General features: G+C 29.6%; 2 protein-coding genes and 1 non-coding gene across 3 annotated transcripts; 1 reads left to right on the forward strand and 2 right to left on the reverse strand.

The window, feature by feature from the left end:
* Positions 1 to 656: 656 nt before the first annotated feature.
* Positions 657 to 773, reverse strand: VNE69_11801. The gene has a single exon (XR_010574017.1). It is a non-coding gene; the product is annotated as a 5S ribosomal RNA (ribosomal RNA).
* A 1,043-nt stretch (positions 774 to 1,816) lies between these two features.
* On the forward strand, positions 1,817 to 5,242 carry VNE69_11002 (endonuclease; the record flags this gene model as incomplete). Its single annotated transcript, XM_065474903.1, has 1 exon — positions 1,817 to 5,242. One exon carries the CDS (start codon positions 1,817 to 1,819, stop codon positions 5,240 to 5,242), a length of 3,426 nt encoding a protein of 1,141 aa, XP_065330975.1.
* A 2,723-nt stretch (positions 5,243 to 7,965) lies between these two features.
* On the reverse strand, positions 7,966 to 8,688 carry VNE69_11003 (uncharacterized protein; the record flags this gene model as incomplete). The annotated part of the gene is made up of 1 exon (XM_065474904.1): positions 7,966 to 8,688. One exon carries the CDS (start codon positions 8,686 to 8,688, stop codon positions 7,966 to 7,968), a length of 723 nt encoding a protein of 240 aa, XP_065330976.1.
* Between the last annotated feature and the right edge of the window lie 4,007 nt (positions 8,689 to 12,695).

Consider the following 12,695-nt stretch of genomic DNA (forward strand, 5'->3'; position numbering starts at 1 on the left):
CTAACTCTTGACCAGTTGACTTCTTGATCGCTGCACACACGTTTTTAACCACTTCAAACTTTACCAAATACGTCTGGTTGTATTTTCAGCTTAATGATAACGATAAACTTAGAATCACTGGATTATAAAATAGGTGTATATATAGAGAAATAATTAAATTCCGATTATCTGATGCTTTTTAATATAGTATATAACAACATACATTCGATTAATTATCTATATTTTTATGTATATCAAAAAGATAACAATATCGAGGATAATACAATATAACCTAATTATTAAATGTGCTTTATCTATCTGATAGATTAGCTAAGTTCATAGAATCATTTTTTTAAGGTTGTACTAAACATTGTTGTTTTTAAAGGGTTGGATAAAGGTATTGAAGACCGGAGAGGAATCGCCAAATAATTATTTTTTGATACTAAACACAAAAAAAAAATGAGCACAGGAAATTTACACGTAATGAATTTCTTTGTGTTGAAAAGAGTAGATGAGTTGTACAAAATTGTATGTTTATTAAAAAAAGTTTCCTTTTATATTTATGTATGAAACAATGATTGTGAAAATATGTTGGATTAGACCTGCTTGTGATGGAACAGTTTGAGTTCCGGAGAAAACAATGATTGGAAATAAAAGTTAACATTTATAAATTTTTAAAATTACAGCACCTTGCTTTTCCGAGCGGTCTCCCATCTCAGTACTCACAAGGCTCTTACTGGCTTAACTTCGGAGAGCTGACGAGTTCCGGTGCTTTACAGTAGATATGGCCGTAATTGTTAAATTTAAAAATTTAAATTCAGTAAATGTTGTTATGATTGATGTTAAACATCTGCTTGTGTAATATACTGAAAGTAATTTTAATAGTTTACATTTGATTATATAATTTAAATTTTTTAAGATCAAAGATCAAGGTATAATATGTAAACACACATTGTTATTATGCAATTTTTGCTCAGATTAGAACCCAGAACGGAAGCATATATACAGTCAAGAGTCCTTAAAATGACTTTAGAAAGCCTAACTATGTCAGCCAGACATGGGCTTGATACAGATCAGGAAGAGGTCTTCGAGAGCCTAATGAGTAAATCTCAGAAGGAAGCCTGGAACTGCCAGATGAGACTGTAAGCGTATCTTGTGAAAAGTAATTAATAAGTCGAATATTATACCCAAATAAAAAATTTAATTTATTGTGCAATTTTTAAAGTACTAGAAAAATTTCTTTTAAAAAAGAACAAATTATAATTTAATAAGATTTCATAAGGCCATTCCTATCAATTTTTGATTGACTTTTATAAGCTTGAGCATTGTTATACATAACATAATAAAGTATGACTTAAGAAGCAAATGAACACAATAGTATAAGGCCATCTAAATCATTCCACATTTTATTACGACTGATGTCATTTGACCTAAGATCACTTTTTTCTATTACTATCGTATATATTTGCTTATTTAAAAATAGTTGGCTTTTTAGTAATTTACGAACTATTTCTATATTTTCTTTTGAACTTACATGTTAATAAAGACATTATTTTTTCTACCTGTATATATCAAAGAGGATAATTAACTTTGTAAAATTTTAAAACAAAAATTAATAGGGAAAGTATGAGCCTATTGAAAGTAAACAACCCGTTTAGAGATTATTTTGTTTTAATAATAAACTAATTAATTGTTAAAGCTCAATTCACATCAATGGTAATATTGTCCTTTTAAAACCATATTTCGATCTATTCTGTTCCACTCTACACTAACTTTTTATTTTCAGTTTAAATATAGTTGTCGTATCCTTCTATAAATATTATATATTTTCACCCCCATGCAATTCGTAAATAAAGGAACATTCGACATGGCGACAGCGATAAAAACTGTTGGCTGCTTCAGTGGAAAGAAGGAAGAGGATATAAATACATGGTTGCGTGACACAACGTTCACGGCGAGGGTTATGGGACTGACAGAAGATCAGACCGCCAGACTTATCTGCCTGGGTCTACGGGGGCCAGCTCTCTCATGGATAGCAATGGCATTTGAACGGGTGTCAGAACTTGATCTGGCAGAGGTTACTAAGAGTCTAAAATTGAGATTTTACAGTTCACAGAAAACTCTGGCCACTCTAGACGAGTTTGTTAAACCGCAACAATTTGGCAACCTAGAGGCTTTCATAGACTTCTGCAGGAAAGGAAACTCACTTATAGAGCAACAAACAATGGAGTACAAAGCAGTCAGCCTCATAGTAATCAAGAAGTCTCCTTCGGTCCTCAAATCAATTCTTTATGATTTTGCTAGACAATGCCAAGATTGGAGTGAATTCCTGAGGCGCACAGAGGAAGTTTCTTGGATAGCATTCCCTATGAAAAGTAACACGACTAATACGGACGAGACACTAGATAACAGGACTTTGAAGGTCGCACCATCGAAGAAGGGAAATATACCCTACACCATAGAAAACTACAAGATCAACAGCTGTTTCACTAATCCTTGCTACATAAACGTAGAATTCAATCGTAAACGACATCGAGCATTAATTGATACCGGAGCTGATGTCTCCCTGATACCCGCAAGAGTCCTCGAAGGGACAAATATCAGATTTACCAGATCTTCAACGATCATACGAGCAGCATCAGGGACACCATTGGAGATTACAGGAAGATGTCTAAATATCAATTTTAGGAAGGAAAACACTTCAATTACTTTCAGCCCTTACGTCACAGAACGGACACCGGACTACATAATCTTAGGAGTTGACGCTATACGAACGAACCCCATATTACTGGAACAACTGATCAGAAAATTCGCCAATACAGTCAAGAAAGGCTCACTGATTAACAAAGTCAATTACATCTCAATCGAAGAGAAATACCATGACATGTTCAAAACTGAAATTTCAGAGCTTACACTTTGTAACATGGGGAAACATCAAATCGAGACAACAGTAGCGAAGGCAATTTACCAGAAAAATGGAAAGATCCCTCTGCACTTTGAAGAGGAAATCACACAACAGATCAAGAAGAACTTGCAGTTGGGCGTAATAAGAAATAGTAGGAGCCCCTGGAACAGTAGAGTTGTTCCGGTAACGAAACCTGATGGGTCGATCAGGCTCTGTATAGATTACAGAGAGCTCAACAAGATAACAGTCAAAGATAAATACCCCCTCCCACGAATTGATGAAATTCTCGACGATCTAGCTGACGCTACTATCTTTTCGACATTAGATGCTACGTCGGGATATTATCAGATAGCCCTTGAAGAAGTAGACAAGGAGAAGACAGCATTCAGCTGGAGAGGAGGACATTATGAATTTAACAGGATGCCGTTTGGGCTATGTAATGCCCCTGCTACTTTTCAGAGAACTATGGATAAGATTTTTGTGAAAGAAAACAGAAAATTCGTCATACCATACTTGGATGACATTATTATCTATTCTAAAAATCACCAGGAACACCGTGAACACTTGGAAATCGTATTGGGTAAGCTTAAGGCAGCAGGAATCGCACTTAACAGAAAGAAGTGCCACTTCTTCAAAGAAGAAATTAAAATTCTAGGGAATATAGTAACAAACAAGACGATCAAACCGGACCCAGAGAAGGTCAAAGCCATAAACGAGTATAAGGAGCCGACGAATGTTGCTCAACTACGGTCGTTTCTTGGGCTCATAAATTACTGTAGGGAGTTCATCCGTAACTTATCAGCGATAGCAGCCCCTCTCTACGAACTGTTTAAAGGAGAGTCAAAGCGAAGTGTTAAGAGTATTTCTCTCAGCAAAAAGGAGAAACGGGCGTTCGAAGATCTAAAGAGACTTCTCACAGAAGAGACAATAAGATACAAGATTAATCTCAGGAAACCGTTTATATTGACTACGGATGCGTCAGAGCAGGGAATAGGCGCGATCCTCTCACAGATTGGAGATGATGGGAAGGAGCACTTCGTAAGTGCATTCAGCAAAAGTTTAGAGAAAGCCCATAAGAACTACTCTACAACAGACAAAGAACTCTTGGCCGTTGTAAAAGGCATCGAGAACTATAGACACTACCTCCTGGGTAGAGAGTTCATATTGAAGACGGACCACAAAGCGCTGACTTATCTATGGGAAGCTAAGAATCCTACCAGTAGATTGCTGAGGTGGGCAATGAAGTTGCAGGAGTATGCATTTCAATCAACCTACATAAAAGGAGAGGTTAATGGAGCAGACGGGTTAAGCAGACAAAACCCGACAGAGAAAGATATAAATATCATCGAAGCTACAGGACCAAGCGATGAAGACAGACAGAAGATCTTAGAATCCTACCATCTAGACGTTGGACATGCTAGCGCTAGTACGATGAGCTTCATGATTTCACAAAGGTACAAATGGGCAGGAATGCATAAGGACATCAAGGAACACGTAGAAAAGTGTAAAACGTGCTTGAAATCGGGATACCCATTACGAAACACAAAAAACAAAGTTATACGATCAGAAAGGCCGAACCAAATATGGGGGATAGATCTCATAGGACGCATATGCGACACTTCGGGTCAAAACAGCTTCATATTCATTGCTATTGACCACTACTCTAAATGGGTCGAGACGGCTGTTATTAACTATAAAACAGGGTCGAAAATAATGGGATTAATCCAGCAATTGATTATCGAGAAACACGGCATTCCAGAAAGAATCTTGACTGACAACGGGCTAGAATTTATAAATTCTGACATCAAAGACCTGGCCGAAAAGAACGGTATTGACTGGCAATACAGTTCACCAGAACATCACGAAACTGTAGGCGCAGTAGAAAGAGCGAATCAGACGTTAATGAAGATACTAAATAAAATTACAGATTTCGGAAGGGTAAGCTGGAAGAACAAGCTTCCAGAAGCCACGAGATGCCTCAACCTGTCTTATAATCGGAGCATAGGAACATCGCCGTTCATGTTAAGGGAGAATAAATTGCCGATGCTGTCTGTAGACAAAGCGCTAGACAAGGAAGAAGTGACATTCTCAGCGGAGGAAACGAAGAGTAAGCGCGATGAAAACTTCGAAAAGTACAAAAAAGCAATCGTGAAAGGGAAAGTAGAGGTGGCGAAAAAGCTAAACGTGGGCGATAAAGTTTTAATATATCGTGAGACTAAAAGCGGGAAGTTCAAGTGCAATTGGGAAGATGGATACGTGATCACAGAAATAATTTTACCCGATGCCTATGTGGTAAAAAAGAATGGAAAAGTATACAGGCTTAACAAAACACGAGTTAAAGCAGATACTTCAATTTAGGGGGGAGAGGTGTCGTATCCTTCTATAAATATTATATATTTTCACCCCCATGCAATTCGTAAATAAAGGAACATTCGACAATAGTATTAAGAATTTAAATTCAAATTCTACCATCCAAATAAAACTCGTTATAAAATGTCAGGCTAATTAGTAGTCGATTTATTGAAGTAAATACATACGAAACAGTGAACGCAAAAAAATTAAAATAGAGTTATAAATATTTTACAAATGGATTTCTGAAATAAAACTAATAGAACACGTATTAGTTACAAAATTCAACATATAATTGCATGAAGTAGCTAAAAGTCAAAATAAAGCTGCTTATTTGTATCTTGTACAATTGCGAAAATCTCTAATTCTGTTTCACATGTAAATTTTTTTCTAAAATTATTTAAGCACATTTTTTTATTTTTTATGTAGGTTAATTACTTTTTGAATATTTCTTGTTTGATAAAACTTGGTATACGTTACGTTATAGTTTTATTATTTTTTAACATTAAATATTTTTTCAAATTTGTGCCATCACATTTTCTTTGCAGCTAACTTTTTGTTAAAAAAGCCGGGATTTTAACGAGTATCAGTAATTACATACTTAATCGCCAAACAGAGATCGTTTATTGGAAAAATGGTTACGTATAATATCGAGTTTGATTATTGAGAGAAATATAATGTTAATTGTAACGCGTTTATATAAACATAATTAAATAGGTGATAGCCAAGTAATACTTAGATTTTTCATGATCCTTATGTCAAATATAGTTAATAGGTGTTAATTTATACCTGATAACGCGGCTAATATTGAAAGATATGTGTTTTATCAGATATAACAAGTCGATTTGTGTATTAAATAGAATATAAAGTCATTTTTTGTTATCTACTTCGAATTGTTGAACTAACCTAGATTTTATTTGTAAAAAAAATATCAATTTCGAGATGATGTTACACAAGACCGTAATTTTCCGTAACCTCTACATATATCATGATTAATGTTAAGAATATTTCTCTGACAATAAAGCAGTTTTGCAAACATACTACAAAAATAAGCGAAATAGTTCATGGCACGTGATATATATTTTAGAGTCATTTAAATATCTATTTTATATCTAATATAATAAGATTGGCTTATGAGTACGTTTAATGGTCCATAAGAACCAGATCCAATAAAAATCAGGACTTAATTTTTTGCAAATAAGAAGAAGAAACGTTTAGTTGAGGAATTTCAAAGCTTCAAAAATTCTATGTTTGATACTGTTTAGTACGGCCGTCTCCTATATATGTTTTTTTATATATGCACAAGAAAAGTAGTGTTGATTTAAAAGTGATTTTGAGTGAAATTTTATTTTTACTTAGGTAATGAATCATTTTATATTTTCATAAAAAATAACACTCATGATAAATTTTTAACAGAATTTTAACTTTTTTATACGTGAAAATTCGTCTATGAAAGTTTTATATTTTAGAGAACTATGACTAACTGTAAAAAAAATTGTTTTAGTAATTTCAGATATAACATGTTTTAAAAAGTATTGCACTATCAAATTTTTGGATACTTTTAATGCTTAAAATATTGCGTTATAGCGCGTTTTAAGATCATATAAAATATTTATATTATTTATTTTGCAAATTTGTTTATGAATATATGTACTCGTAGCTATCCCCCAGTGTATTGTGTTTTAATATATACCTATTCATTCGAAACAACACAGATATCTTTAAATAAAACTATATTATATATTTTTAGTAGTAAAAACATGTGTCTTTATTGATATAGGTGATCTATAAATCTCGTGGCCATTTCGGCGGAAAAAATTTGCTTCATCTCATTATCTTTTTAACATAAAAAAAAATATAACAAAATAAATTTATTCAACTAATAGTGAAATGTTATAAATCTCCGTTAATTTGTAACTTCTTGATCAATTAAGAGATTTATCTATAGATCAATATACACATATTTGATCAAAATTTCATAACACGCCAATCATAACTTTTCCAATTAAATAACCAATACAGTCCATAACATTTAGAAATGTTATATAGTAAGAAAATGTGCGATAAACGGGAAAGTGCAGGAAAGTAAGAATACAACAAAGATCCCCATTTATGTTGCATTAATTCTACTCTAAAATAGTATATGTAATCATTTTGAACTTGTATCAAAAAATTAATAAAAAATTAACGCATACTATTGTTGGGATCCTGGCGAAGTGATGTGCTAGAAAGTACAATGTTTGATGTTTTGAAAATAAAAATCATACAGTTTTGGTAGTTTGAGTATAATAGCCAAAATTCTCTTTGACCCTAATAAGAAGGTTTCCTGAGTTTTTTTTTGTAAAAATATTGTTTATGGCAATATGCTACTTAATATGCTTATGAGTATGTTTTTAGATTAGAGACAGAAAAAAGAATATTTTGTTTTTTACAATTTTTAGAGATTTTGCTTAATGCATTTATAATTGCTTAACTAAAAAAAAATAGTAACATATAAAAATATCCAATATTTGACATGTAAAAAACACATTCTATAAATAAAAATTATAGTTTTTAGAAGGTGCAATGATTTAAGATTTATTAGAGCTTCTGCTAATAATTTATATTTTACTTATAAAACATTACATAATATATTGTTGAAATAGTTTTATAAAAAAGTAAAGCCGTTTTTCAAAAAATATTTGTTTACATTAAATCAATCATATTAAAATAATTACATTTAATTCATTGCATTATCCTCGACTTCCTGCAAAGGGAATTTCTTTTATGTTTTTAATTTTAACTGTTGAATACATTTCCTCGCTAAATAATTGCGTAACATGCCATGGACATGATTCTTTTATTCTAACTTCAATAAATCCGTAAACAAGCTTTTTAATTTTTTTAATTTCTTTATAATCTTCAAATGTAGAATAAAAACTTAAATCAAAAATTAAATCATAGCTATGATATGCTAAAACTTCAATAAGATGACCAATGGGATTCAACCTTACTTTTGTTTGCTGGTTCGTTAAAAAGTTCGTTACAAATATTTTAAAATAATAGCTCAAGTCGTGTACGTGCTGATTCTTATTCATTTTAGTTGTTATTGATACAATTTCAATAATATCCTTTTGAGACATTATAGCATCAAACACAACATCAGATGCTTTAAGTATTGTTTCCCATTTAATTACATTATAAATAATTTTTTTAGGTATAAATTCAAAGTTTTCATAACATTCGAATATTTCTCTAGTCGACGTATTATCATACCAAGAATTATAATAATCAACTGTAACGGACTTATGATTTATATCAAAAGGTACAGCTACTTGATTACTTTGGAATTTTCTGTTGTCATACATTAATTCACTATTGTTAAGCGAAATATTGAACTCAGAATGTCCTTCATTGCCAAAACGTGAATTGATTATAGAGCTAGATACTTTTAATACTGCAGTAAGCAAAAACATTTTAGGGGTTTAAAATTTTCATTTTTTAATGAAAAAAGATTAATAACTTTAATATGCAAAATAGATTCTAATGATTAAAATATTAAAAATAAAAAAGATCGCGATTTGTATTGCTGAATACGATATAAAGCAAAATTTTAATGTTAGAAAACATTTTTAGTCTTCGCATATTGTGTATTAATTAATCAAAATCAAATATTTATGAGGCGTAATTGTTGTTGTCTAATAGATCTCATTATGAAAATACCCAAAAGATATTGTAGATCGAACTATCATATTAACAGAAGGTTAAAACACGTTTAATCTAATATACGACTAATATTGAGTTTACAATACTATAAATAAAAGAATGACCTCGACTTTTGTAAAAAACTAAAAAATATGTTGAGAATACTGATAAGGAAAAATAAATTAAATAATATATTTGTAAATATTAAATTTAACTACTTTTTAAATTATTGGAAGGTCTTGAAGATTAAGAAAAAATTATTTCGGTAAAATCATAACACGTGCATCTGATTCAAAATCTTACAATCAAAATCTATCGGAATATTTTTTCATCCTTTAAATTGTCTCAAAACACTTTAAAAAAGATATTTTTTTTGTTGGTTATTAAAAAAGCGAATTTAAGAATGCTATCAATGAAAATGTAAAAAGATAATCACATTTTCTATTTTTATTTAAATAAAACTCAATTTGAATAGAATTCCTTTATCTTGCGTATTTATAAGTCTAGATAACTTCATAATTCGAGATTCAAATGTATATTATATAATCTTTAATGAAACTTTTATAAAAAATCATAAGAAAAATCTGAAGAAGTAAAAGCATTAATCAGTAAATATTTTTTTAGCATGACATTGCGTACTCCGACATTTATTTTGTATCTATCGACGAAATTTAAAGCAGGTTGAATTACAAGCGATTAGATAAAAGACATTCGAGATTATTTTATTATCATCGATAATTACATTATAGTTATCAATGGTATTTCTGAGGAATGATCTTTTCTATTTAACGGTATGTTTTAAATGGTCTTAACAAAGAACTTATAATTATTAAATTTTATTTGGAATTAGAGAATCCGTAAACTTTAAAATACTTTTTTTTAAAGAAAATTTATTTAAAAGCAGTGAATAAAAAATTATATGTTGTCCATATCAAATAATTATTTAACCAACGACACCATGTACCAGATGCTATTCTCGACTACGATTTGAACAGTTCAAGGGTATAGAATGGCATCAAATATTTTCAGAAGAGATACTTACAAAGATAGTAAACTTTTATAGTTAACTTCTATATGAATTTTTTAATTTGAGATAGAAAAATAGAATTAAAAAAGTGATTAAGAGTTTTTAAAGAAAAAATTAAAAACGAAAATGAAACATCATCATACGTTTTATTACATAATTATATAGGCATTTTCAAAACTTCAACAAATTTAATAATTTTTTTTTGCTAGGAAACATGCGATACATTATTTTTTTTATAGTGTAGTGATATACATATTGCTTTTAAACTTTAATAAATCGAATTTTAATATAATCCAAAATCTTAAATTTACGATCTAATGGATAATATTTAAATTAAATTTTAACGATTACAATATTTAATTGGGTTGATGAAGTAGAGATATTCGTGCTGACATATTAATTGTATTTTCAATTGTTAATTTCTTTTTTTAAGCCTTCGTTTGAGTCTATTTCTTCAGTTTCATCCTATCAAAAGATTGTTTGTTATAAAATTGCAAGGGGCACTTTTGAAATATTGAAATATTAGAAACAGTTGTCAGATAAGTGTCTTTCCAGGCCTCTATTACATATGGTCCTTTTGAATTCGGCCCGTCGATTGTCACTTATTTCTTATTCTTTCATTGGATCTGTCAACATAAAATGTATCCTTTAGGAAGGGCTAAAGTTATGTTTACTTATGTACTATCCTCTTTTACAAATAATAGGCTTTGTAGATAAAATAATTTCATCAACTCCATCATTAAATAAATGAATTTTAAAATTGAAAAAATAGAATTATTGATTTTGTCTCGTTTAATTTATTAAAAATACTATTTATTTTCTTTTTGAACGTAATAGAAATTTAAATGTTCAAAAGTTTTATAAAATCATTTTTTCAATGAAAAATTATAAATGACTAGTATAACGTAAATAACAAAAACCCAAGAAAATATCACTATATAAAAATGTGAAGTTTTAAAATAAGCTGTTTTTATTGGCGATTACAAGTAACGAAAACAATTGTAAACATTTTTCATTAAAAAATAATGTATTTCTTATTAAGTAAAATTATAGTGTATTGAAAACCTACCTTACGTGCCCGTTCTAAATTTGGTGATATTAATTTTTTATAGTTCTTTGCAATCTAGTCAATATTTATTTGATAATATATTTAATTTATTATAAAAAAAGAAGATCGAGATTTTGTGTTGTTCGGCCATTCAAACATTATACGACTATAAGCATATTAAGGATCAAGAAAATATAGAGATAAAAATATTTATATAGAAGTTACACTGTGCTTTGATATAAAAAAAACAATTACAAAACTGATATTATTTTTAATAGTAAAAATAAATCTTTAAATTTAATTATAAAAGAGTTAGAAAAAAAATAAAAATCTTTTAAAATTTTCCATATAACAAAGAATTTGATTGTTTTACAGTAAATACCAAATAGGTGATTCTACCAGTCTTGATGCTTTATTACTATAAAAAATGTTATAGAAACCATCAAAAAAATAATAAGTCAAAGAAAAATATTAAAAAGGGTTGAAATATATTCTGAAATGTTTGTATAAAATCTGGGTATTTTGTTGGCGTTATTAAGGAAATAAGTGAAAATAATCCCAATACCGAGTTCGCTTTCAAAAACTACGATTACAAATCAAATTGTTTTTTATTTTGTATTGATAAAGAAAATAGATCTTTTTTATTTCAATTTTATATTGAGGAAATTGATTTTGAGAATGATATACTAATAAATCTTGAAAATAAATAGGACGAATAAATACTTATCAAAATACATGAAAGATACAAGTTATCATATGAATATTTATTTAATAGGCCTTCCTTTGTAGTATATATCAATTGTATACCTAATTGTATAAATAAGGCATGAAGATATAATTTTTAAATAGAAATAGAAACCAATGCATTCATTTTTCTCCAAAACTCTAAAATATATATTTATTCTTTTCGAGACGATGAACATGAAATTTATCATCATCGACGAACAATGTCTTATAATTAATTTTTAGATATTGCCATCATTTAGAGAATGAAAAGCATCAATAAAAACAATAGAAATATTTTATCGATTATCAAAGATAGAAAATTTTGTTGACTTATTAATAGAGATCTTGTACATATTCCAAGATCTGCTATAAAAATTATATTGGCACAAAATCTCCTGTATTATAACATATAGATGAATTTTAATTAAAAATTGTAATATCGAATGAAGAATATTAAAATAAAAGAAGAACAGACGTTGTTAATAAAAATATCTAAGATACATACCATTTATTATGATGAATTTTTGTAGTAAAAATACGTATTTTACATGAAACTGGACCGAAACATTTTTTATGGAAAACAGATTAAATCCCCACACTACATAATAAAGCAAGGACATTATATCATGGCCACCTAATATGATCAGATGCTTTCACATGATTCCATGAGACGACACAATGAGACATTTCGATGCATACACCTGCAGCAATGTAAGACAATAAAATTTCACATGCTAAATAATCAGAAATCATTCTGTCTAGAAATATGTAGCTAATGAGTATGTTGAGATACGAGTTGGCAGCAGACTACATTCAAGTATCAAATTAAGTATAACAATCCCGAATTACAAATGTGGACAATTTGAGGAAAGAAGTGATCGTTGTTGAAGTTAGAATCACAAGCTTTAACAACCCTTATGCGGTAGAAACAGAAAATAAATATGAACGAGCTGCTTAAAATCATGTGGCTATTTTTA

Source organism: Vairimorpha necatrix, chromosome 11, assembly GCF_036630325.1.
Source record: "Vairimorpha necatrix chromosome 11, complete sequence".
NCBI classification, from domain to species: Eukaryota; Fungi; Microsporidia; family Nosematidae; genus Vairimorpha; species Vairimorpha necatrix.